A 27635-nucleotide genomic window follows, 5' to 3' on the forward strand; every position below is an offset into this window, starting at 1 on the left:
AACAGCATCAGGGTGAGAAGAACAGGCACTGGCATCTTCTGGCCCTGAGCCCATCCTGGGGGCTGTCATCATCAAAGATTAAAGCGAACATAGGTACTTAGTCTAACAAGAAATCTGATTGAACAGATGGTGAATAGAGATAGATTTGAGAAGTCTGGAAAAGGAAAATGGTTTTAGAGATGCAGTCCTTAGGAAGTAAAGGTGCTGAAAGTCTTTGTGATGCTAAATACCACTACATTGTTAGAACTGCATGATTTTCAGCCAGAATTTCTGAAAGGAAGAAGGAACGAATCAGAATGTAGGTGGGAGAAAGGTACTTCAGTTTCCTCTCAGGTGTATACCAAGTATTAGGAGAGCTAGAATGAGGCTTAACCATAAATGTGCTCTGTGACACTCTATCAATAAAAGTGAAAAAAAACTTTCTTTAGCACATCCAAAATGACATCTTTGCATCAGCTACCCACAAAGTTCAGTGCTGTAAGGCAGAACAGTAGGGAATCATCTGGGAATGGAGAGTAGAGGGTTAATCCCTAAATCAGGCTATGTCTCTGCGGTTAAAAGTTATCTCAGCTGTTTGAGTGCAAGATCTCTGCTTCTCAAAGCTTGAAGGGTGTAGAGACGTAGAGATGCACACCAACAAGATCTATAGATTTCACTTGCACAGGTGTACAGGGGAGGCTATCTCTGTTCCCCTTTGGATCCCACCCCATCCTAACAAGGACATCTTTAAAATCAAGGTGACCTTGCTATAGGGGAGATGGCTTGGTGGATGAAGGGGTGTCAAGAGCTTGAATTAATATGCTGAGCAAGCCAGTTCCCAATGATTTATACCATAGGGACAACACTTCTTTGCTCCCCAGCCCTCCACCCTGCTCAAGACCAAGCATATTATACAGGAAACTAAGTAACACATGCAGAAAGTTGAGCTTACTACTGTACTTACTAACGGATTCAATGACAGATACACAGTTGAGCAAGAGTCAGTATGCAATAGCAGGCATGGCAAATGTGGAATTTGATGCAAATTTAGAAGTTTGTGCTCACAAGAGGAAAAAATGAGGAAAGGAAAAAAAAGAAACAAAAGCACAAATCAGGGCTAAAGTGGCTGGATTTAAGTGGCACAGTTGTCCATGAAGTACAGTCATGATGAAAGCCAAAATACAAGATGGATATTCCTCTCAGTGCAATGAAAAAGTTGCTCACAGCAAGCAAAAAATCAACAGCAGAATGTTCCTCTTTCATTTATCTGGCACTGACAAATGTGAAATCCCCAAAGACTTCACCAGCATCAAGGTCTTGCTGCAGCTTTTCCCTGTGGATAGACCTGTTGGAAGTGCTGCCTTAATTCATTGACTTACTACCAAATTCTTCAGTGTGGGAGGCAAAAATCCAAGTTGGATGCAACACTGCGTCTCTTGTCTCTGTTAACAAATAAAGAAGGAAAGGGATTCTTGGGTGAATCAGGACAGGGAGAGTTTTAGGTCTTTATAATCCCTGGAAAATATCATGCAGAACTTGAAGCAATGAACTTGAAGCAAGTCTTATCTTTTTACGTCCAGTCTTTCGTTACTGGCTGTGGAAATGTTTTCTGGGTCCTTAGATGGAAAACAGCAACAATGACAACAGAAGTATGGTCCTACATGTTTATTATTACCTGTGCACATCCAGGGTAGGTTGCACCAGCTACTCCGCATCTCCTGTTCATAAGCCCTGCTGAGCTTTGAGCTTGCACACTGCCTTACTGCTCAACACAGGAGGGCAAACAGTATCTGGCTGCTGGACCATTTCACAAAGGTGGCTCTTTATGTGAATGTTTGCCTCTAAAATCACAGCAAAATATCCCCAAACCCACATTTACTGTACCTGGTTCTATTTAACGAAGCTTTTAACCTCCAGACCCCTGGCTTTTCCAGCTGTATTGCTTTTGGCAGGAACACAGTTCTGTTTGTCCTGTAGTGCTTCTGGCAGAAAGCAGATGCCTTCCTTCAAGCAAAAGAAGCTTCCAAGTACAGACAGTGGAAAGCGCATCCCAGCATTGGAAGCAGATACTACAGAATGACTCAGGTGCAGTCTTCTGCCCCAATCTATGTCCTATTTTCCACTTAAATATAAGGGGGGAAAAAAAAAACAACACCTTTTTTAATGCACACTTTAGGTGCAGTGGCTGGGCAGTTAGTCAAGGACAGGCAAGTGTTGCCAAACAGAGGTTTTTCACTAGGTGGAAATACCTTCAGAAATATCTTGATGCTCCTTCAGATCTCCTGAAGATCTGGCCAATCATGCCAAGATTTTATCACTGTTAGAATGTTTTAATGGTTAACGTTTTAACAGTTCTGATGTGATCTTGACACAGTTATGTTTTCAACACAGTTTAAATGATGGGTTTACCTTCAGCACAAACTACACCCTTTCAAAAACAGACCAGCAAGAGCATATGAATGGAGGGCAAAAGAAACATGAGAGAAACAGGTGTGAAAAATACTGGAAAGAAGGGAATAAATGCAAGAAATCTCAGCAGAGCGATACAAAGGAGCACAAGCAGAATGCAGAGAAATACCTCAGATGCTCATGTAAGCAGTAAGATTTCATGCATTTGGCACAGAGGGACAATAGCCCCGCTAACCAGTATAGCTATTGTTCTTTTGTTTTTAAGAAACAGAAAGGGTAAATGTGAAGCGGCTGCTTCCCAGGGAAAAATCATAAAAATAAGTTCTCATCCTGCTGTCTACCAGAACCAGAAGCCTCTTGTAGTTCACCTATTGCTCTTGCACTGTTATTCACCCATGTGTGGTTTTGGCTTAGAGAACAAATGAAATGTATTGATGCCTTGCTCTATCTGAGGAGTGCTGATGGTATTTTTTTATAGCCGAACAAGTTAATCAGATCAAAAAAAATCCAGTCAATGCAGTAAGCAGAAAAATGCACACAAAAGTGCTATCTGCTGTGTAGTTGAGCACACAAGTGTTCCAGCAGCTAACATTTCAGAATGGAGTATAATATTGGCATATTACCTTTAGTTTTATTTCAGCATTTTTTACAATGACGACAAAAAGCCATCCATAAACAGAGAAAGCCTCAAAATATTTTGTTCCTTCGACAGTGGTGGAGGGACAAGAAAAGGACTTTGATTTAGAGAGGTGGAGTGCTCAAGTACGAGGATGACAGCTGAAGAATAAGGACCTACTGTTCAGGGACAGTGAATTGCTTATGCCCTTTTACAAGCTCAGGGAGGGTCGAAGCTGCAAACAAGCTTCAGGAGCTTTGGCACAAATACAGTGGATCCTGTCAGCAAAATGGACCTTCCGCAGCATCTAGGTAGTCTTGTGAACCCTTTAGAGCCATTTGAAGCATAGATGGGCAAAATTGCCCTCTTCAGCCAGGAAGCGGGAAAGCAAACAGCTGTCACTGAGGAAGGCAAGGGGTGTCAGATGCCTGGAGACATGCATCTGGGAATTTCTGCCCAACTAAAATATTTCTGAACACACAAGATGATGGTTCCTACTGTAGGGAGCTAGTGGAAAGGGCTATCTGGGAAACCCACATGGATCCACTGCATGTTTGTTGTTCAGGAAGTTGCCATTCTTCTCAAATAACAGGCTTCATTTGGAAAAGGATAAGCTCTGCAGCATCATAATCATCTGCAGCAACCACAGGACAAACACAGGCAAGGCTCAGTGATTTTTCAACCTCTGCTAGCCAAAGCTGCGGTGGGTTTCACCTTCATGCTCAAATGTGAACATATAAAGAACACAGACCCCAATCCTTTAGTGATACAAAAGGCAAGTTCTCAGCTGAATATACTAGAGTGGCATAATAAATAGAAATGCTTAATAAATAAATAAATATAAATAATGTAAATGCATAATAAATATTCATGCTTGTTTACAACTTAACACAAATTGCCCATAGACTCCATCAGCGGTTCCCATCACTTGGCCTCCCATAAGGGCATTAGCATTCCTGAGATTCTCAGTTCTCTGAAGGGCTTTGGGTGAGCAATCCTCACAGGCATGGCTCATAGCTGCCTTTAGTACCTGTCAGCAAAGGAAAAAAAGGTATTTTTAAGTAGATGATTTAAATTAGTGTTATTTGTGTGTGTAAGGCCTAAACAGTGTTAGTTATTTATATAGCTAAGGCCTAAACAGAGGAGGAACATAATTCAATGTATTTTAATAGCCCGGTTTTGTTTTCTGTGGGTTTCCTTTAAATTTATTATCATTACTTAATATTATTTTGTTTCGAGTTTATTTTGCTTATTTACAGATTGTTTCATTCACAAATCTGTTTTTATCTTTTCTTATTTTTATTCCTTTTCCTATTTGGTTTTCTTTTTTTCTTTTCTTTTTTTTTTGCTTTCCAATCCCGAAGCCAGTTCCACTTTTTAAAATGTTTCAGCATCCCCAGTTCTCTCGTTGAGGGCAAGATACCATGTGTCTTCCCTTGCTAGCACAAGCCCCACCAAAACGAGGGTGGCCACTCACTTGGGCACCAGCTGCAACTTTACTTCCAGCAGCCGCTGGTTGCGAGGGGTTCATTAAAAACCGTAATTGTCGCGGGTTTATTTAGGTTTGGTCTCGCAGCGAGCGGTGCAAACGGCATCACCTGTAATTTTTGCTAACTTCATCGCGGCAGTTTGAAGGCGAGGAAACCTCTGCCTGCCCCCGGCGAGCAACAAACCTGGGGTTCTCCCTCCCGGGCACGGCTGCCCCGGCAGCGACCGCGACGGCGCGGGAAGAAGCCGGTCGCCAGTAGACTGGTCGTAAGAAAACAATTAATCGAGCGACTTAATGTCTAAAGCTGCATTAATGCCCTGATGCTTTCAAAGAACGGCCCCCGGGGCCCCGCTCCTTCCCCGCTCGCATCTCAAACCGAAAAAGAAGGACGAGCAGGGAGGTAGTGCGTCAAACCCAAAGGAGAGAATGGTGGTGGGTCCCGCTAACGAAAACCGGTATTAAAATATCGCGGGGGGTAGTAGGGGACGGGGGTCGGCCGGGCTGGATGCGGGCGGATGGGGGCAGGTCGGGCGGGAGGAGGGCGAATGTTTCCTGCCTGCCGCCACCGCCCCCTGGTCGCCCCCCGCAGCCGGGCGGAAGTCAGCCCGCGCCGTCGGAGCTTAAAAGGCTCTCGCACGCCGCGCCGCGCCAGTGCCACCGCCCGCTGCGGGGCCGGAGTCAGCGCCGCCGACAACACCGCGCCCCCAATTCCCCCTCCCCCGAGGGCCTCGCCCCCCCTCCCTCTCCCGGCTTTGCACCTCCGCACCCCGCCAGGCAGGGGGAAGGTTCCCAGCGCGATGGCTCTCCCCGGATCCCACGCCGCCCGGGACGGTGCTGCCGCATCAGTGAGTAATTCCTGCTAATTCACCCCCCAGGGCTGGTGGGCTCCGGCTCTGCAGATCGCAGGGGAGGCGGGAGTTTGAGGCTTTTTTTTGGCTGTTTTTATTTTTTCCTTCCCTTCCGCCCTCCCTCTCTTCGGCTTTTATATTATTTTTGTTTTCTCAATAAAACACCACGCGAAGAGGCGAGATGACAAAGGAAATGTGATCCTAGGCGCTGCAGGGGCTCAGAGCGAGCGAGAACTGGAGAGGAGGAGGGGACGAGCGTAGCGCTCTCGGATAGCATTGCACAGCGGCTCCAATTTGTGCGAGCGAATATAATACCTCCTTCCATGAATAATTCAGGGAGGCCGCGGGGACCTGCCGCTGCTCCTCTGTCCGGCCGCTGCGGCGTGTGCGATCCGCGTCGAGGTCTCGGTGCTGACCAGCCGGCCGGGAGAGCCCACCGGGCACTGCTTGTGGCGGGGCTCTGTGTGCTCACCGTTCCCTCCGCCACTGCGGGGAGCCCCTCATAAAGGAAGGCGTGCGGTGGGAGCTCCGAGAAGCGAGGGGGGGATGGGATGGGGTGGGGTGGTGGGGACTTGGTCTCCTTAGCCTGCCCCTCCGAGCCCTTTTCTTCTTCCCATTTCCTCCTTCTCCTCCGTGTCCCGCCAGCGTGAGTCTCCGCCGGTGGGGTGGGCACCAGTGCCGGCCCCCATCCCCACCCCCCAGTCATGCGGTGGTGGAGCAGGCGTCGGCGGGGGAGGACGGGAGCTGGAGAAGTCTGCCTGGCCACTGTGTTTCAGTGCCTCTCTCTCTCCTAGAGCTGCTCTGGATTGCAAAAGTGGAGGGGGGAACTGAAACGAAATTTCCCCTTCCCCCCCGACAAGCGCAGGTTTAAAGGAAAAGAGGAAAAAAACCAACGCCCCAAGAAGAAAGAGCGAAACTTGAGTTAAGCCCCTGCTGCCCCCCACCCGCGTCCACCCGGCCAAGAGGAACTTGCACTGCCGCCCCGACTCCGTCCTTCGGCCGTGGGAACCGGAGCCGAGCCCGGGCAGACGAAGGCCCGATCCCTGCTGGATGCGGTGGGGATCGGGCAGTTGGCGCCCATGCATTTTCTGTTCAGGAAGACAAGTAACCGAACAGCGTTGTCAAACTGCTGACCCGAGGTGGAGATGGGAAGACTGAGTGAGGTATTGACAGATCTGGAATCGATACAATTTGTCTAATGCAGCGGGGGATCGGGGGTTAAGTACATGTGAGGGAAGAGAGGATCCATTTGCTGAGAGAGAACGGGACAGCTATACGTTGATACCAAAAATATCCCCCTGCAGCAGCGGGAGCAGCATCAAGCCCAGTAGCGGTACGAGGCGAGGACCCACTTCCCTGCAGACTGCCGGATCGATGACACCGTATTTGCAAAACCGGCCAATCGATCCCACTTGGCAAAACGACTGATCGTTGCTAGCTTGCTCGTAAGCCGCTCGCAGAACTACCTTCTCCAAACGCCCCCTGTCTCCTCTTGTGTTTTCTGAGCACGTTATTGTCTTTTCTGACTTATTTTGGTGAGGGAGGGGAGATAACATTTTCACCCCCCATCGAGGAGTCAGGCCCATCGCAAATGGCCTCATTTCCCGAGTCCGACTTCCAGATCTGCCCCCTGTGCAAGGAGATGTGCGGCTCGCCGGCTCCCCTCTCCTCCAACTCCTCTACCTCCTCGTCCTCCTCGCAGACCTCCGGCTCCTCCGGGGGGGGCGGCAGCGGCTCCTCCTGCGGGGGCCCGCCGCGGAGGCTCCACGTCCTGCCCTGTCTGCACGCCTTCTGCCGCCAATGCTTGGAGGCGCAGCGGCACCCCGGTGCGGGCGACGCGCTCAAGCTGCGCTGCCCCATCTGCGACCAGAAGGTGGTGATCTCGGAGCCCTCGGGTATGGACGCGCTGCCCTCTTCCAACTTCCTCCTGAGCAACCTGCTGGACGTCGTCGTCGTGGCCGCCGCTGTCGACGAGCAGAAGAACGGCCGCGCCGCCGGGGCCGGACCCACCGCAGGCTCCGGCGCGGGAGGGGGAAGCGGCGGCAACAACCGCCACCACGGCCGCCCTCCGCCGCCTCCCCGCGCCGCCGGCTCCTCGCCCGCCGCTGCCTCGGCCGCGCCTTCCTCGACATCGTCGTCGTCCTCGGGCGGCGGCGGCGGCCCGGCGGCGCTCCTGCTGCGGCGGCCCCACAGCCGGCAAGGCGAGCCCCGCTGCAGCTCCTGTGACGAGGGCAACGCGGCCAGCTCCCGCTGCCTCGACTGCCAGGAGCACCTGTGCGATAACTGCGTGCGAGCGCACCAGCGCGTCCGCCTCACCAAAGACCACTTCATCGAACGGTTCGCCGCCGGCCCCGCCGCGCCGATCGCCCTGAGCCCACCCTACCCTGCCTCGCCCTACAACATCCTCTCGGTGTTCCCCGACCGGGCCAGCTACTGCCAGCACCACGACGACGAGGTGAGCGAGTACGCGGGAGGTGCGTGGCCGCGCTCCCGCCCCTGGCCGGCGCCAGAGGGCCCCCGCCTGCACTGCACCCGGCCCCGAGGGGCAGGCAGGTGGCGGGGACCAGTCGCGGCGCTTCGTCCTCCCTCCCCGCGTTGCACGGGGAACGCGGGTGGTTTCGGGATGGGTACGGTAAGGCGACGGCGTCCCGGGAGGAAGAGGTGAGCAGGGAGGTTGCGGGAGGCGGTGACACGAGAGGTGGTCGTGGAAGCCTCGGGCCGCTGGTGGGCGGTGGGGAGCCGCTAACGCGATGTGCGGTGGGGCATCGGACTGCGGGCGCCGCTGTTTTGTGGGAGCTTGTGGGGGGCTTAGCGGGGGTGGCGGGTCCGTGGAGGTGAGATGAGGGGAAGTCTGGAGTCCCCCCCAAGCCCCTTGATGTGTCTAATGCAAAGTTAAATCACTTCGTGGAATATTTGTGGCGTGTAACCCATTGAAGACAGAAACCCCTACTAGATACAAAGGAAAATGATTGTATCAAGGACAGGATCCTTTTTTAATTAGTTGGAGGTAGTCGGAAAGTTAACAGATACACTTGTGTATGCCAGCTTCATCTCTTGCCCTTGAGTAACAACACTTTAGCTGCCTCTGTGGTGCAAACGGGAACTTCACTGATGTTAAAAATGGGAACTTGGCTTTACGTGCTCTATATTTAAAGCGCTTTGCTTGCGAGTTGTGTTTCTGATGAGCCTTAATATTTTTTCACGGATCTAAAAGAGGCTGTGGCTTCTTCAAAGTGAACTGGGCTGTATTAAGCTTCATCAGAAGAGAGTTTCTTGCTGTGATGGTCTGAGACTTGGTTTTTATCACCGACTGGAAAATGGCGGTCTGCTGTCCCCCCCTTCTGCTCCCGATGTCAATGCAGGGGATTTTCCTGGAATTTGCCAGTATCTTCAGTGTTTGAGGTAGTTTCCTCCCAGTATGAAAGTGGGCAGCTTCAGGGGGAAAAAAAACTGCCTGAGGACAGGGTAGTATGTGGGATGCTTCCTTGACTGATAGAGGAAGGCGTTTAGCCTAGTGAAATGTGGTGATGCCTTTGTCTTGGGTTTGCAAGGATGCTTTTATTATCTCCTCTAATGCTGCTGTACTTCTGAAATAATGTTCTAGGAGGCTCTGGAAGAATTTTTATTTTTTCTTAAATTTGCTGGTATTGGAGGACAAAGTATGAATTTTGGGAAAACAAAAACCTTCAAAGTGTGTAAAATTAAGCAATAGAGGGCTTTTGGCCATAGCAGATAGTATCTTCCAAAGCAGATGTATTCACCACCACTTAGTGAAGATGTAGCTGGGACAGAAGCTCCAAGGTATTTTGTAGACTTAAAATCTTAAATTGTAAAACAAAAAAAGGTCTTCTAGCCTTGCTTAAACTGTACAACTTTTCTAGAAGTAACTGCTAAAAAAGCTTGTTAGCTTATTTTTCATAACTAATTTTATTTTCATTAGTGTGTTTTGAAAAGTGTAAAAGAGTACATGTCTCTTATGATTGATTTTGGGTGCCCTTATGTCCTGTAGACCTAGAAATCTTTTAAAAGTAGTGAGCATTTTCAAGCCTTTGGCTCCTGTTGAGAAAGGTTTTTATTCTGCAAATTAATGATCTACTAGTGTTCTTAATTAGTGTGAGTTTCGGTGGTTCCTTAAATGTGGGTGTGCCTGATCTGTACTTACTATCCACTCAAGTGAAGACTTTTGGGAGAGACTGACTGTTTGGAACAGTTTATACTGTTAATCTTTCTCACTTTTGCTGGGAAAAACATAAAGTGGGTGAGGTGTACTTTTTTTTTTTGTTTGCTTGTTTTTGAGAAAGGATGGTTGCAAAACTGTGAGGGTTATTGCTTGTTTAATTCTAAGAATGCTATTTACAGCCTCATAAAAGGAATGATAATAGAAAGGCAGCCTTCCAAGAGGGTACTTAAGTGATGCATTAAGTACTTTGTTTGGCTGTCTAATAGTGTGAAAACAAACCTAAAATGCAAGGTGGGAATGCTAGATCGGAACCTTAATTTAGTAGTATTAAACAGTGATTTAACACTAGTTAAATTTAACAGTGGTTAAAAGCAGTGGTTCTGCTCAGTAAGTGAGAAGAGCTGGTGCCAGGCTATGGTCATGCAGGTAGGTTTGAGTGCAGGTGGATCTCATCTGTAAGCTGCTAGAATAGTCCTCTTGGGTGTGGAGTTCTCCTTCCCCAGGATGTAGCACCACAGTTCCTCACCGCTGCAAGAAAGGATTTTAAAGTTCTTTCTCCCCTTACCCACATTGTTCCTTTCTTTTGCTCACATCAGTTTTGGCTTTGGTCACCTTCTCTATTGAGCAGATGAATTAACAAGCCCAGAAGTTTCTTGCCAGATAAGCAAGTTGAAATGGCTCATGGTGGGATATCAGTGTATGTGAACATGACTGACTAAAATTAGACTGTTGCCCTGAATTCCGTAGTCGTATATGTTCCTGAAAACTTAGTGTCTTTTTAGACTACCAAAAAAATTACACTTCTCCTTATTGTCTTCCAGATTGCAAAAGATGCAACTTTTGAAGGCTTGTGTATATATAGGGGAAAGCATCCAAACATTTAACTGTCTCCTGAACTGAAAGCTGCTTATCTGGTATCTTGGCTGAATTTGCTGATTGAATTTATACCTTTTTCTAGCATTGGATTAAATTTATTTGAATTCCAGAGGAATCTGCCCCAAACTGAACTGCTGGGAGGTAAAAGGAGGGATAATGTGGCTAGGAAGGAAGTGTAGGTTAGAAATGGTTCCTTTTATGTAATGGCTTGCCATCATTGCCAGACACTAAGCTTTACTTCATGGTGCTCTTAAAGCGCACATCTCACCAGAACAGTTGGGTATGCTTGTGTATCCCCAGTTCTGTGTCTTTTGCTCAAGGACTACTTATGTAAAACTTTGGTATGTGACAAATATACTGCAGGCTCTTGCTGTTCCTTTTTCTAATGGTCGGGGGTTTTCTACCTCCTATCAAATGATTGAAACTTTGAGGAGGGCATCTTGGAGGCACTGGTCTTACCATGTAGTACTTTGTGTTGCTGCTGTTGTGGTTGCTATAGCTTCAACTTTAGAGGAAAATGTGCATATGAGCTAGAGAAATTCATACTTCCAGTATATGTAAGCAACTGTATTTATTTCCTTATGCTGATGTGCCCTTCACTTATTGTACTTCTTTTGTCTTTTTTTCTTCTGGTATCAAATGCACATGCAGGTGCCCAATCTGAATGCAATACTTCAAATTCAGTTACTGACACTTGGGTCTTCAATTTTTTCTGGGTGAAGGCAGCAAGTTATTTTGTTCATATGTGGTTTATGTAATGTGGATGTAACATACTCAGAATGAAGGGGTTTAGTAATTTCACACGTTTTTACTTATAATGTTCATATACCTGGTGCTAAACAGGTTGCCTATTAGGTTACTCCGCCTTGTCTTTTAGCTGCTCCTTCCGAGCACACCTGTAGCTCCTGTATCTTCTCTGTATGTAGAACAATTTTATTTAACTGCTGCTTTATTTATTTAACTGATATTCTTATGTTACTGGCCTATTAAACGTGGCTTGAGATAGTTTTCAGTGAGTAAAAATTGGAAGAAACAAAAATGCTTTTGTCTGTTCAGGCAAGTTTCATGGAGTGCTCTTACTTTGAGAACATCTTTGAAAAAACAGTTACCAATACAGTAGAAACTTGCAGGCCACAACATAGACCTAAGGTTATAATAACCCTTGAAAAAATAGGAGTGGGGATAAGTATACAATAAACAGGTTCTCAGTGTACAGTAACTAGTTTCATGCCTAATTTTCTTTAACTTCAGTTTTGCTAAAACTGATGTCTCTTAAGTGTATTTCCTAACTTGTAGACAGGGCCTGATTGAATTTGCACTTCAAGGGATGAAATCTTGCATCATGCGTAGTGAGTTTCTCTTTTCAGCTGAATCTTCAGAGCATGTAGACATGCTTGCTAGACCATGCTTCCTTAGAGGAAAACTATTTAGTTCCTCTGGTTTAAAGTTAAGAAGGTATTACTCCTCTTTCAATACTGTCTTGCCCCTTTTTCTTCTTAGTTCTCTTCCTATACTCCCTTCCTTCCTGCAGAGTTCTTGGTGTCTTTCCATCAGACAAAGAATCACGATGTGTTGAAAGCACAGATCTTAAGATGTATGAACAATGTACCAAATGCAAGACTAATGTTACCACAGGTTTCACGGAAGGGGTTTATTTTCTTTAGGGTTAATCCACTTTCAACAGAGCAGCTACAAATACAACCTTGAATCATAATTATGTAGTACATAATTTTAGTAATGATTTTGACCTGTCATTAAGACTTAATTAAAGTGTAGAAATACTGGATGGGAACAGGACTACTGTTTGGCAGTGCAAGTATTGGTTAATGTAATGATTGGAAGTCCCTGATCCCAAGATAGATAAGGCATATGTCCTTGTTTTAGGTGTTCTCATCATGGCCTCAGCTGCAGTTCCTTCCATGGGTTGTTTTCGGCTTTTTTGAAAGTCACAGGAATAGAATAAAAACATGTTAGAGAATTGGAGCAATAATTCCTGCTGTTTTCTAACTCAAAAAGTTCAAAAGTTTCTTCACTACGTAATATCACTTTGAACAACTTTCTCTTCTTTCCCCCTTACCTTTCCCACCTTAAAGAGAAAGTGTAGGTAGCTAGTAAAAGAGTAATATTAACTTCCTAAAGTTCTTCTGACTCTAAGCTACCTGGTTCTTCACCAACCCTCAACAAAATAATGAGATTCTCAACTATGGAGTCCATAGCTAATCTTGCTTAGGAACTGAAACTGATGACGAGCTCTGAATACTAAACAGCTCTAGCTGTTTAGTGTGACAGGGAAGAAAACTCAGTACCCACAGATGAGGCTCACTGTGTGTTCTCCGTTGTCCTACTGTGCTGCCTCTTGGATATGTATGCTATACTGGCACTTAAGTGTCAATTTATAGTTACATGTCCAGCTGGAAGAAATAAGAGCTCCATTCCATTTCACTTGAGTGTGTGATATGCATTTTTAAAACCTCAGATGGTGGGCTTGTTGGATAAGATGATGACTGGTAAGCAGTTTTCCCACATATGTAGGCAAAATATTCAAGTGACTGAGACTTAAACCAGAAACTATACAAGAAGCTTATTGTTTTATGATTTGGCATACTTTATGCTATATGCCTCTGCACTGTTGCTGACTTGGAGAAAATGGCTTATCTTCCAGCAGTAGATAGGCAGTTTGAAGAAATCTAACTAGCAATAGTTGTAAGTAATTTTTCGGAGTGAACATTTAAAAATGCTGGAGATTGAGGTCCCCAGTGCTATATCATTCAGTGCTATAGTGGAAATGGTCCTCACTGAATGAAGAGGTAATCACCAAGGCTGCTCCCAGTACTGGTACTCTCCAGGACTGTTAAAACAGTGACAGCCTGCCCTTGGATCTGGGTGCTTTCTGGGGAGAAGGGTCCTTTAGTGAGCTAAAGGTAATAGTTAAACTTGTGTTGCATCATTTTCCCTTTAATGTTGGTCTCCATGCATAACCAAAATATTTAGTAAGCTTGACAAAATACCTTTAACTACTCTTATCTTTTTTTAGTTGCTTGCTTGTATTATACGACCATCCCATGTATTGTGTGGATAGCTGATAAATTACCACCCACTGTAAATATTTCTTTCCCTGCTTAAGGTATCATAAATTTAGAGAGCTATCAAACACTGTGTTTGGCTGGATTAAAAGGTTGGTAGGGACCTGAGATTTGGCAATCAAATGTCGACAGGATTCTCGGATGTTAATGTCAAAGCTTGTTGCTGTATTTTACCCTTGTCATGTGTTGTCTTGGGTTTTGTAGGTTCCCTTTCCATGTTTAGGTACTTGCTGTCCAGAGTGGCAGGCATATGGTGGAAGACTAATTTTATACAGCCTTTTGTTCAGCTGCTCTTTGTCAACAAAAGGCAAACTGTTATTTAGGGGAAAATGTCAATTATCAAACTTCAAATCCTCCCCTTTCCCTCCCCCTGCACTTCAGTGGTTCTTATTACTCAGCCATTCACGCTGTCAAGACAGTGAAGTGTATACCATTGCCTTAAATCTTTGGTGCAAGCAAAGCATGAAAGCTGTCTGCATTATGGATGTCTTTAAGCTTTGTAATCCAACCTAGTGCTGCATCAAGGAACTAGATAATAGAATGCCCTCTTATGTGAGGGTTGGCAGTATGGTCTGTGAATTGCCAGCAAACTAGTTGATACTGGTCCCTGATCCTCTGTAACCTTGAGTAATGCCATGTCAGGTGATTGTTATCTCTTACATCCTCAATCATTTAGCTTCTAGGGGCTCCCTGTCACTGTGTCTTTCTGTGGCTTGGGAGCCAACTATATAGTCCTAAAACGTTTTAGCAAGTGCATGTATATGGGAGGCAGTCTGTTACTTTGAGGAAGAACATGTTACAGAATGGAAAGGATCATTGTGCCTCCAAGCCTCCTTTTTCCTTTAAAAGCAATGCTGTTAAGGAGTTAAATTCCTGCCCCAGCCTCCTCTCCCTCCCCCCCCCCCCCGCACCGCACACCACACCCTGCCCCCACTGCTATATGCTCTGTGCCCACAGGCAGTGGAGATTTAATACATTGAAGTTGGAGCGTGAAGGGGGTCTGCAGCCTGCTAGACAAAGTCACTCAGATTTCAAGAATACTTGATCCATACAAGGGTGTTACTTGAGAAAGGCATGTCTTCTCCATAAGAAACTGGTTGCCAAATGAGCCAAGTGTATCCTAAACAGTTTTTGTGTATAGATGAGCAAACTGGAAAGCAGATTTTCTTTAATTGAAGACTGATAAGCAATCCAGCTAAAGTGGTTGTAGGATCAATGGTTATTTGTAGGGGAAAATGAAAATTGTGGTTCTCCCATTAAAGTGCTTGCAAGTTACAGAAACTGTTGTGCAGATAACTAGATTATCTATTGTATCATATTGAATTGACTGAACAAATGGCAAATAGAACCTTCCCCCCTCTAGTTACTGTAGAAGCAGCTGTAGTGTTGCAGTGGTGTCCTAACACAGCACATTTGCTATCAACTTCTTTTAAAGGCTTTTAAATGAATGGGCAAATACTTTAGGAAGAGAGGAGGGACGGTTACAGGGGATGAATAAAACAAAAATCAGAACTGGAAATGTCAGGCAGTGGTCTGGATTAGATTCTACCCTGAAATAAATAACCAAGCTAACAACAACAATTAGGGAATTGGAATGGATGAAGTAGAAAAGAATTTCTGGAACACTGATGTTCTAGTTATCCCAGTGCTGCTCTCATACTCAATAATGGTAATAGAAGGAAGATGTAATATTCTTCTTGCTTCTTCCCCTCTTGTACTATATATATATATATACCAATAATAATACACTAATAATATAATTGTGAATGAGTGGATGTAATACTACCTCCCCCAATATCATGAAAGTATTGGTAAGATTAGAACTGGGAATTAGATGAAGGTTATAAATGGTGGCTGTTGACAGTGTCCCAAAAGGTGACAGCATGCCCTTTCTTAGAGTGAGGGTGTCATCTGTCTTTCTGCATTCTGGACAGCATGTATTTTAATTGACAGTACTGTTTCATGGTAGCTCTTGCTCTATTCTTTTTTTTTTTTTTTTTTTTTAAGGACTCTTGAGCCTCTTAATAGAGCAGAGAGAACTTCTGTTGCTGAAGCATGCTTCCCTTACTTGAATTACCCTGTATATACCCTGTCGGTGGGGTTGTTACTATGGAGGTTAGTGGGCAGTCTTAAGCAGGCTGGTGTTGAGTGGAAACAAGTCTATGAGGGTTTTGAGGTGACTTCCTCTGCCGAGCTGGCATGCTGCTGGAGGGCTGTCTACTCCAAACCTTGGGCCCCTCTCGCGCAGTGCTCTTCCCAATGACAGGCTGCATGTGAATGCATACAAATTTGATATACTTGATGGGGCAAGTTTCAGACAATTGTGACTTGTCAAAACAAACCTGATTATGTCTTCACATTACTGCCTTTCTGGCAAAGGTGATGTTATTCCATCTTTGCACCTTGCCAAAAAGAAGTACCCATAAATCTGAACTGTTACTCTAAACAGTAGCAGCTGTGTCAAGACAAACTAACTTCTGTGTCTCTGTACCAAATGCAAGTGGGAAACCTCTAAGGCAGTGTTCATGTGAGACTGAAAGGGAGGGGAGTTCCATTCCATGTGGCTTACTCTTGAAATAATATTTTTAGGGAGTAATTGTATGCTTTGATTGCATGTGATGCAGCTACATACAATTAAAACTTCTGTATGATCCAGGAAAACAGACATTCCAGAGAACTAGTAGTCAGATTCTGCTGGAAGTTCTGAAGTACTGCAGCTAAAATTGACGTAATGCCTGCATTTCATTTCCCCTTGAATGAGCACTTGGCACTGACTGGCTATAGGTAAGGTCAGGATGTCTTTGCAAAGACTGCAGTAGTTGGGTTCTTTGGCCACTTAAGCTTGTAGTGGTATACTGTATGTTTGGCCTTGGATTAGGTCCAGAGGCTCTTTCACCTGAATACTTTCTTGTCATCTTTCATTTCCTATGCTTCTGAGTCAGTGAAGTGACTTCACGCAGTACATGATTACTGCCAGTATTTACTAGTGTTTCTATCTTGGTCTCTTTGCAACAATGCCGAAAAAACCTTCTACATTAAGGTTCTCCCATTTCTACTCTCAATGTAAAAGTGTGGGTGTTAACATGAAGTACAGACTAGAACAAAACAAACACTTGAACCATTGTCACAGTTGATGGTTTAATTTTCATATCTCAGTTCTTAGATGAGATGCTACAAGCAAACACACCTTATTTATCTACAGAAAATGCCATCATTTTTATTGTTACAGAAGTCACTGTAACTGTGTTAAACTGTGTGTTAAACTATATGCTAACTTTATGTTAATTGGTTTCTGATTTGCTCATCTAGCCACAAAAACTTTGTGTGGAGGATTTATTCAGCCAATTCATTTGGCAACCAGTTTCTTACAGAGGAGTCGCAGCCTTCCAAGTAACATCCTTGTAAATACAATTCAAGGTTAGCATTTTCATTCTGTATGTTTTCAGTTCCTGAAACCTTAATGCCATGTTATGCCATTCAGAAAAAAACAGAGCTGCTAAGGAGCTCAGGCTGATGAGACCCCTTAATGGTGTGGGGTACAGGCACAGAAAGTTGTATTCATCATATACAACTATATAATGAGGAGGGAAATGATAAAATGTTTGATATGCAGGCAAAGCGGGGGGGTTCATGCGGAAATCGGCTAGTTACCTTGCTAGCCTTGGCACAGGTAACCCTTGTCCTCTTAATCTGCAATTCCTTTCTGCTTCAGCCTTCTTCAGATGGTACGTGTTCTGCATCTGATCCCTTCACACACTGATTAGCAAAAAATAGCTCGCATCTAAGAGGAGGAAAGCCAGTGCCTGGTTGGCTAAAATCACTGGACAATGGAGGTAGCAAAACCCTTCAGCTGAAGATGCTGTAGGGAACAAGGAGAAAAAGTACTGAAGTTCCTCTTCTCATGTCCAAACCTGTTCATCTGTTCTCCTCCCCGAGTTCTGCCTTAACTCTAAACCCCAAAATTTTGAAAAGAAATTGAATTACTTGGATGCTTTGAATGAATTTTTGTTAAACCCATAGCTCTGCTTTTCATCATAAAGGATTCTTGTGACTAAACATCTTGCTTTTAAATTGTCATCTTCTCAGCTGTTTAGTAATCTGCTTTTTCTGTTGCCATTCATTTGTCTTCATTCTATATTGTCAGTGTACTTATATAAACATAATTTTTATATAGTATTCATGAGGGTTTGGCTAGCATAATAAGACTTAATTTTTTTCCTAAATGAAAGATAAAGCTTGACAGTTAATCTAGGAATAATGGAACCAGTATCTTGTCAGAATGGATGTTTTCTTGTCAGATGGATTGTCTTCACCAATCTTGAATGCATCTGTTCCAGAAAAAAGTATGGAAAGCTGTATAGTATGTAGTTCTAGAGTAATTGCTCCACAAGGTGTCCTATTTTAAGTTATATCTAAAATCATCATGGGGAAGCCTTGAAGATATCCTGTCTTACATACTCTTTTAACATTAGTTTTCTAATATGAGCAACAAGACCCCTCCATGGTCTCACCTGAAAATACCATAACATATATGAAACTTAATACCATCTTGGTTGGAGAAGACTGTTTTCATAAGTGCTTTTATTGATTAAAACTTAAATTAATGCCACCCAAGGAGGTAACATAGAAGGAAACACTTCTCATAATCTGGGGATAGGTTGCAAAGAGGAAGTGTTGAATGTTGAAACAAGTACCAAAATAAAATAGAATAGCGACACTTCCCAGCTAAGATTACTGTGTGCTATCCAAATATGCTATCAGGAGGTGAGAGACTCACTGAAGTGGTAGGCTCCTTGGAAATCTTGTTTACTCTTCCACGTATTCTTTACTATATGGGGGAACAGTGTTATGTTTTTTTGCAGAATTCAAGTGCATTTGTATATGGCTTACCTTGGAATGGAAATCTGATGAACTACTCATGATAATGAGTATATTGTTAATCTAACTCTATCCTAGTTGTCTGTCCTTGTGGAGCTGACAGAATTTGGTTTATTCCTTTTTGTCATTCTATGTTGTGGTTTATGATTTTAACAGAAAGGTTCCTGGTAAGAATTTTCCTGAGGTGTGTGCAAAGAAATAGTTGCCACCTGCATTTGCTGGATTCTTAGTTTGGAAATAGGTTGGCAATTTTCCATTTGGCTCCTGTGGCAGTGATATGTTATCAGACAGTTACGTAGTCCCTTGCCCTAAGGAGGGAAGTAAGGGGAAATAATCCAAGGTGACTTCCAGAGCTGTAAATCTAGTAACTTGTTCTGGATGCGTGTATTCTAAGGAAGTAGCATGTGTTTTTGAGTGGTATGATGTGAAAAGATACAAAATACTATGCTGGTGATCTAGGAAAGGAAACTCCTCTTAAGAGGCCCCTGTCTGACCCCAGGCAAACTGCTGCCAGCAGTTCACTAGGAGCAAATGGCTGTTGATGAAAGATACTCCACTAAATCAGTGTGAGTCAGAACATCATGGTGTGTGCGTTGTTTTTCCCCATTTCATGTATCTCTTTTTCTCCAAGCAGGGGAGACATCCCTACCAAATACTCATGCCATGGCTCTTTTTCCACTAAAACCAGATAGAAATGTTTTCAGAATGAAAGATCTATTATAAATCAAAGCTTCAGCAAACAAAACAAACCCAGCCAAACCCAATTCTCAAAACACCCAACTCTGATGTGTTTGAAGAAGCCACTTCTTGGAGTAAGCTGACTTGTTTCATGTTTGATCACATACGGAGTTACAGAGGGAAACCATTCCTTGAGTGCTTTTGTTAAATAAAGCTGTTGCTGTGAATTAAGCAACACTGTCCTGGAATGTTTCTGATCATGGTCTTGCAGAGCTTGTGACCTTTGCACTGAACATGTGAACTGAAACTTCATCTTCCTGTGTTCAATAACCACATTAGAAATTCAGAGGTGAGGCAGTCTTGGGATTTCCTTAGACTAGCTTAAATGCCAAGTGATATTTAAGTACTGATTTATACAGTTACTTTTTTTTTTTGTAAATCTAATTCAGATTGAAAATGCTAAAATTTTAAAGCTGAGATTTTTTTTTCTTTGTCAAGTTAAAAACAACTGTGCAGATGATCTCTTAAAATGCTTCCATTTATTGGGGCCTACTAAAGCTCTAAAATACAGTCACCTTGGCTAGAAACATCCAGTTAGTATTAATCTGGATGTTTGTAGTAGTGTGCTGCTACTGCTTCTTAAAGCAATTGCTTTAACCAAGACCTGGATGTAGTGCCTGAAGAGACTATTCAGCTTAATTGGGCTGCAGCTGAAAGGGAAAAAGGAGCATTTTAATGTCTGTGCCTCTTGCAGTATAGCACTGTTTGATGCCACTGGACTTCCTACCCTACTAAAATGCTATAAACAATTAGTATTGTTCTTGTTTACCAGATAGAAACACTGCCACCTCTTGGCTATTCGTTGTCCTGACCCTTTTAACAATTTTCTAGTTTCTTACGATGTCCTGATGTGTGTTCCTGAATTATCAGGTGGTGGTGTGCTGAAATCCTTAATATCATGTACTGGAGACCTGAGGTTTTGATGGAAATCTTAATTTACTGATTTACTTAATTTACTGGGACAAAATGAAGAGGGGGTGCTACTTGGTTTAGCGACTATGAACTTGCTGACCCATCTCTGTGTATACATCCCTGGAAAATACGCTATGCTAATTTTGGCTCCTGTCTTTGGGTAGACTAGCTGACCAGACAATTAGGCAGCAGTGCTGGCATCTGAAAGTCATGTCTTGTGAATTCTGCCTTTATGCCTTAAAAAGGAGATTGGCAGAATATTTCCTACATATCTTTGTTTATTTGAATTTGATAAAAGACTATGTTGATCAACTACTGAATTCTGCATAGCTGGGGAAAGAGGGTCATGTTAGGTTTTGACCACGTTTCTGATAGCAGTGTCAGCAAAGCTAGCTTGAGGAGTTCTGTAAACTCCTGCAGTAAATACTGCATCTTCAAAACTATCTATATTGTGTGGGGTTATAATAATTTTAATTCCAGAAGACTTTCCATTTGAGCGGGAAGTTACACATGTAATTTTTTTTGCTGTAAGCAGCCTTCTCTTTTCCTATAAACATCCAATGCTGGCCAGGTCTTTGTCTGGTTGTGCAGTGAACCTTAATCCTGAGAATGCATAGAGAAACTGTGAACTGTGAAACCAGCCTTGAGGAACCTGATGCTGGCTCTTACTCTTAACAAGCCAATCCAACAGGGTGCTGCAAAGACCTCCTGCTTAAAACCTGCCCAAGTGAGGAAGAAGTCTGACTTGGATACTTCTCAGAGGACTTTTCCCAAAGAACAACTCTTGTGCAAAGCAGTAACATCCATATCTCAAAAGGCAGCAATAGTAGTTAGTGCAATCCCCACCCCAAGGAGAAAGTTTTAGTGAAGTGCAGAAACTTGAGATGGAGACAAGGTGCTTGTAGAACATGAGAGGACTTCAGTGTTTGAGTGGGATTGTCAGGATGCTGTTGGTGTAAATCCAATTTCCTGTGAATGAACTTTCAAATCTTAACTTGGAGTGTCTTGTGGGAGCTGTTCAACTTTATAGAGCAGAACCTGAGTGATTGGTCCAAGAGAAAGCAAGGATGAACCTGTCTTTCTCATCGGTAGGAGAGGAAGAGGAATCTGGGGTGCCAGTCTGTGCTCCAGTGGCTGTTATTTCATATTATGAGTTCTTTATCCTGAGTTAAAAAGATGAGGATTCAGACTTTGTATTAACTGCAGTGCAAACTAGAAAATAAGCTGGAGTTGCTTAACAACAACACTGTAGCCATAGCAAATAAGGCTTCACTGCGCAAACTATATGGTTCCTTTTGTCAAATTTTAGAGTGAGGAAGTAGAATAAGGCTGAAAGATACTGCACAAATTTTACTAAGGCTTCTCCTGCATCTTGACTTTTTGTAAGTTACAGTTGTTGTCCAGCTTTGTGCATCATAATGTTTAGGAGAGCTCTAAAATTTAATTCTCAAATTTAAATGGCAAGTAATGACAGTCCTAGAAGTTCTAAAACTACTCTTGTTTAGCAGCAAAAAACCTGGCATACAGATAAAAGGTGTATTGTGCTGATGCTGTGTCATTAATAAAACTGATGTCTAGAGTCTTGTATTCCAGCATCTTTTACTATTGCAGAATCACTCATACTGTATAACCGGTAGTAGCTGACCTTTTTAAAATGGAGCCTTGCTGGAGGGGGGAAGGATTGGCAAATGTTGCATCTAAAAATTACTGGAAAACAGCAATTTTCACAAGTATTCTTTTTGGTAGTGGCAGATTTAGTCAGGATTAAATACTCACTGAATAGTTCTGGCTAATTTGTGGTAAAAGTGAACAGATAATGGGAATTTCAGAATTGCTTGCAGCTCAGTGGCTCAGTATTTTGAATGGAAGAACAAAAACCTACCTTAAGATTTTTTTTTGGTTTTCAGTCTTTTTGACAAAGCTTAAAAGTTTAACATCTCAAAACATGTTTGACCTTCCCACCCTTAAGCCATTTTGACACTCTTTACCATTGCATTTCAACAGGAAAGAAAGATCCTTTTTATAGCCAAATGGCTTCCTCACTCTCTTCTCCCTCTTTTCCCTTCCATCCCCCACCCCAGAGTGCCTTTCTAGTACTTAGCCTTCAGCTGCTGCCTGGATACTGGCTACATCTGTCTTGTTTAGATGGTCCTAAGGAAAAACAGCACAGAATGTGACCACAGGGCCGACAAGAAGATACCTTTCTTTTCAAATCTGAAAGGAAGCCCTGCACTTTCTTCTGCCTTTTTCCCTAAACTGTTTTAAATCAACCATGGCTAGGGCTGGAAAATGCCGTCTCTTCCCTCACTTCCTGAAATGGTTAAAATCAAAAAGACTTGAGGGGTCTAACTAGTTAAATATGGTGGTGTTCACAGGACTGTTTCCCCTTGTACAACTTGCAGTTGATGAAATAACTTTTTATGGGCTCTTGCTTTGAGATGGCCATTGGGAAAAGATTTGGAGAGGAATAGTGTTGCTGTGGGTGGGATTTAGAGGTTTGCAACTCCATAAAATGCTTGCACTGACAGCAGGCTGGGCTTTTGCATTAAAAGGGACAGCATTTAAGTCTGATTTTGGTTCTGATCGGGGTTAATGTTTTGTGGGGATTGTGGTCTAAAAGATGGTGTCTGTCAAGGGAAAGAGTAATTATGTGGGGCAGATCGAGGACAGTGCAGTTCCTGTTTTAGGGGAATTTTCTGGTATTTAAGTGAAGGATGGATGCTGGAACAATGACAGTTTATGCCAGCTGAGAATGGTGTTATAAGCTTGTGGGGCGGTGGTACATTTTTTAAAGTTACTCAGCTGGGGGGGGGGGGGGCAATTCAACTTGATCTCGTTCATAAAATTCTGCTATAGCTGAAATTGGTTTGCCCTTGTGACAGTGTCTTGTTGCACACAAAACAGGAGGCTTCGTCTTAAAACATCAGCATGTTCTCATGCATTTACATCACAACCTGTGTGTGTTTGGCTGTTCTGAGGTGCTAGCTTGTGGTTAACAGTCTCCTTACCACCCCCACTCTGGATAAAGGTGCATTATAGTGAACTGCAGGGAACAGAGGAGAAACAAATAGTGAAAGAAATGGCTCTTGTAAGAGTTCATGTTGATATCCCTTGTTTTAATAATGGTAACCGGTACTTTTATCTGTTCAAGAACTTATTAACCATTTGACTTTATAATAGGCTTATACTGCAGTGAGTGGCTGTAGATGTATGAGCTGTGTTTTTATTGTACATTGTGATGTTTTAAAGAGTCATGGAATAAGTGTGTAGGCTCAGGAGATGCAGCCTAAATAGTTACTGGTGTGACAGAGGTGTCTAAGGTTGTGGTCCTTTAAATTTAGTGAAAACACTGCTGGAGTGAGACTCTGGGTTTCGTTTCTGTGCTTCCTCTGTGGTAACAGTGCTTGAACTTTGGAATCCACTTTCCTGGCTTTTGTGTGGGGAGGCAGAGCAAAATGGATGTTAGCGATGAACTTGGCACGTGCGCCAAGCTTCATGTAACAGTTACTTGGCTTTTTAACATCCTTATTTGGCATGTTGAACCAGCCACACAGGATTGCCCTTATGTATTTTTGCACAAGCTACAGAAAGTGACCTAGCCGGCTTGTGAAGCTGAAAACCAGCTTGTGACTGTGCAGAGGCGTATTAACCTAACCCAGCTCTGAGGCTGCTTCATCTTGTGCTGGAACAAGGATTCTGAAGCATGTTATTGAGGATGTGTTATAAAGGACAGTCTCTGCCTTAAGGCAGATCTCAGTACATGCTGCAGAATCTGTTGTACAATGGGTAGCTTAGGCCTGAAACTAAAGGAATTCTTTTAAAATGTGTTTCCCCTGGGGAATGTGGATTAAATAGGGAAATGGATTTGCAAAAAGTGAATTTAATACCTCTGATTCCATTTCCTCTGGACTTGAATAGGTACATCTTTCTCATTCATTGATTCTAATAAAAATTAGTGGCCTAACATCTGCTGATTCTCCGCAGCCCTGGAAGAGGTTGCAAACTGAAGCAGGCACAGCCTATTCAACTGTGCCTATACTGGTGAGATTTAAGCATTGGCATACCCTGACACGTACACTAGGTGGATTTTTGCCTTTACTAAAAGACACGTGGACCCTCCTGAGTCTGAACAGCTACAGTAAATAAATTGTATGCAGCTCTGTCTTCAGACTGCTCTTGAGAGGTGCAGATCGATGTATTAAAATGGTTAACCCTTGCTTTCACTGTCAATTTAGTAGAAGTTGAGATATTCTTGAGTTTCTGGCTTATCATGCTGTGAGAGTAGGTCCCCCTCCCAAAATCCTGCACTGTGCTCATGGCTCTGTGTGCAGCCCTCTTCCTCTGGGGTGGGATGGGAAGGGGGCTCAATGCCCAGGCTGCTGAGGAAGTGGACCTCAAGGATAAATACTATACACAGAAGTAGCATATGAGTAGGGGGAATGCTGCAGGCACTAAGGATAGCTTGTGCTGAGAAACGCTAATACAAACCTGCCATTTCTATTTCTAGTCATTGGAAGCTGATGTTTGGTCTCTCCAGAGCGCCCTGAATGCCTCCAGCTCCTCAAAATGGCGGCTGTTTGCTGATATAAAGGCAATCAGCAACACTGGCAGAAGACGTTCCCTCCCCACCACTTTTCTCCTCCAGGCTGTGGTTCTGCAGTGTTCCCAGGAGTGAAGAGCATGCTTCTGCAGGGAGGAGGAGCATGCCTGCCCCTCTTATGCTTGGACTGCCTCTTCCTACCAGTTGCTTTTACACCAGCGCTTACACCTGTAGTATTGCTGTTGCTTCCCCCGGCACTGGTATAGCAAGCCATATCAGGGAGCTGATCTGACTGGTGAGCAACTTTAGAGATTATGGACAAGTGCAGTGTAGTGCTCAGCCAGATCAATTCTCTGCTTTACAAAGGTATTGACTAAACTGGGGGGATGCTGATGGAGTAAGCCCTCCTTTACTTAGGATTTGCTTAGGTCAACCTTGAAGCAGTTGTAAACCCCCTACTGCAAACACAGATCTGAGGTGTGTGCTGCTTTACATAACTTTGTAATTCCTTTGGAAGTGAAATGGACTTCCCCATACTGCTTCCACAGTGCAGCCTTGGGGACCTGTAGTGCTGACTAGAGGGGAGAAGGGATGTGGGATTGGGATAATTGAGGATCTCTCTGGGTTGCATTGCTTGTTTGACACCATGAAACCACAGTACTGAACAGCTATCTCTTACAGTCAACACTGAACTACATGCACCTTCAAGTCCAAAGTATTGACTGCAGTGAATTTGCTTGCTCTTCAGCACATTAAACTGTGCTGCTAACAGAAGAGCAGCCTTTATCAAAAAGAGGCATTGGTCTGCTGCATGAACTGAGCATAAAGTCAGTTGTTTGAACCAGCAATGTTACGACTGAAATCTTTAATAGTGGGTTCTTCACTTACTGAAGCCTTCTGCAAATACCATCTTAGAATGGAGCTCTCAACACTTCCAGAGTTCTTGAGTTGTAATCCTGTGTCTTTCAGATCTGCTGCTTGTGTCTGGCACCACTTTTCACCTGTCTTCTCATTCAACACTTGTTTTTTGAGTCTGGCTTTAATAAACAAATGTAACTTTGGGTTAAGTGAAGAATATTAATGTACAGTGTAACTGGGGCTGCTGTTCACTGTAACAGTCTTTTGACCTGCTTATTAGTGGGGGCATTGTTCTGGTAAGCCATTCCAGGACCCATCCTGCCAGTTTTCTGCACAGGATTAATCATTTCCTCTTGACCTCCTGCTCTCTTTTCCTAACATGTTGCATTGATCAGAATACTTAACTCACAAGTTTGCTCCTGTTTTGTAAAAATGGGAGGAAAAGGAGGGAGGAAAGAATGCAGAGAAATTATATATAATGTTTGCTGTTAACATTCTTAGTAAGCTCTTTCCTACTTGAGTCCTCCCTTCTCCCAAGAAAAGAAATCCCTTCCTGGTATGTATTAGCTCCAGATTTCAAGCATCTTGACTGCCTCTGTTTCACTGGAATTAATTTTATTTGAGCATGCAACTTCCTGCAATATCAGCTTTGCTTATAAATGTCACATTTAGAGCTTTACCTAGCAGAGGCTCTCAGCTACTGATCTACCAGATTAGAGTGCTGTAATAATCATCCTGATCTGCAGTATTTCCATCATAGGTAAGGCAGTGTCAAAAATACTGCATGAGACTTTTAATTTCCTTGTTTTTCTTATGGCAGCAGAGGAAGGTATTTATGAGATCATACAATTCTAATAGAGAAAATTCCATGTTTGTCTTCAATGACAGCACCTTTGTTACACCTTTAAAGAGGCTGTTGACCATAAGGTATAAGGGTCTACTGACAGCCAGTCCCAGGTTATAACAGTAGAATAAAGGAATACTTATTCTGTTCAACTTATCCATGGGTCCCTGTATTCCCCTACTGTCTGACTGGTGGCTGAACCAAAATGCCCAGGAGCAGACCTCTAGACTTCAAATTTCACTTCTGCCTGAGCTAGTTGTTCTGACCCACTATGTCCAAGCATGATCTGGCTTTGAGAAGGCTAATGTGGCTTGTGCTTCCTTTCCTGAGATGTTAATAGCAGCTCCAAAGGAGAGAATTAAGCTGGAGAAAGCCAATGGGATAAAAGCAAAGGTCTGGTTCCTCTTTTTGTAAGACCCTCTTTCTGTGAGGCTCCATCTGAAAGGTAGTCTTCCATTCAGCCCTTGCTTTTCTGCAAGCAGGAAAGAAAACAGTGGTAGGACTTAACATCTCGTGGAAATTTAACCCGCTTTGTATCTCTTCTGGCTGATAAGCAGTTCTAGGTTCATGGCCTGGCTCGGATCAGGAATGCTAGATGTCTGAGCACTTCCTGCCACTTTGGACTACCTGGGGATTTATCTTTGCATCCCAGTTTAAGCACAGAATGCTTCCAGAGGGGACTGAGCCATATGACTGACAAAGCAGAGATCTGGACATTCATTTCTGAATAGCAGAAATGACAAAGCTAAAGTAGGCTGTGAGCTGGAAAGTAAAACTGGAAGTGGTTCCCCTATCAAAAGCAAACAGCTTTCTCTCTAATGAAACTCACAGTCCCATGGAGTGAGCTGACTAGAAAGCCCATCTACTAAGCTCATAGGAGCCTGAGCTTGAGACACCACAGCTGTTAGTTCAAGAACTGATTGTTTTGGAGGAATCTCGAAATTCTGTTTTGCCTCCTGCCCCAAGATAGGGTTAGGGGAAAACTGATGGCTGGTAATGTCATCTTGCTCCTCAGAGCAGCATGTTAGGACCAAGCAAAAAGACCACATCATAAACCCCCCCTACCATTTTGTTGCTCTGTATGCGTCACAAATGACCTGAAAGCAAGTGGGCCTTTCCCAGGAACACATCTGGAGATGGAGGGTGGCTTGTTGCCTGCTTGGTGCTAGACAAAGTGAAACAAACCACCTGCACTGAAGGAGACTTCAGGCTGATGGTTCTGGCACTATGCATAGGGGGTCTGGAGCTGGCTGAGGGGAACCATACATCTTATCTATTTCTCAAAAGGTTACTGTGGGGTTGGGGTGCCTTCAGCCATGTTGAAGACTCTGCATTAACATAGTTGTTGTTAGCTGTTGGCCACCACACCCGAACATCCCGGATAT

At 43.8% G+C, this 27635-nt stretch overlaps 1 protein-coding gene across 1 annotated transcript in view; it reads left to right on the forward strand.

The window, feature by feature from the left end:
• Positions 1-6875: 6875 nt before the first annotated feature.
• TRIM71 (tripartite motif containing 71) overlaps positions 6876-27635 on the forward strand; it is a 53189-nt gene continuing 32429 nt past the window's right edge. Inside the window, exon 1 of the mRNA XM_057400246.1 lies at positions 6876-7796. Coding sequence (XP_057256229.1) covers positions 6933-7796 — 864 coding nt within the window. The 5' untranslated portion in view covers positions 6876-6932. The remainder of the gene's footprint in view (positions 7797-27635) is intronic.

Source organism: Pezoporus wallicus, unplaced genomic scaffold, assembly GCF_028554395.1.
Source record: "Pezoporus wallicus isolate ANWC-B61680 ecotype Strahan unplaced genomic scaffold, APGP_CSIRO_Pwel_v1 contig_8276, whole genome shotgun sequence".
NCBI lineage: Eukaryota > Metazoa > Chordata > Aves > Psittaciformes > Psittacidae > Pezoporus > Pezoporus wallicus.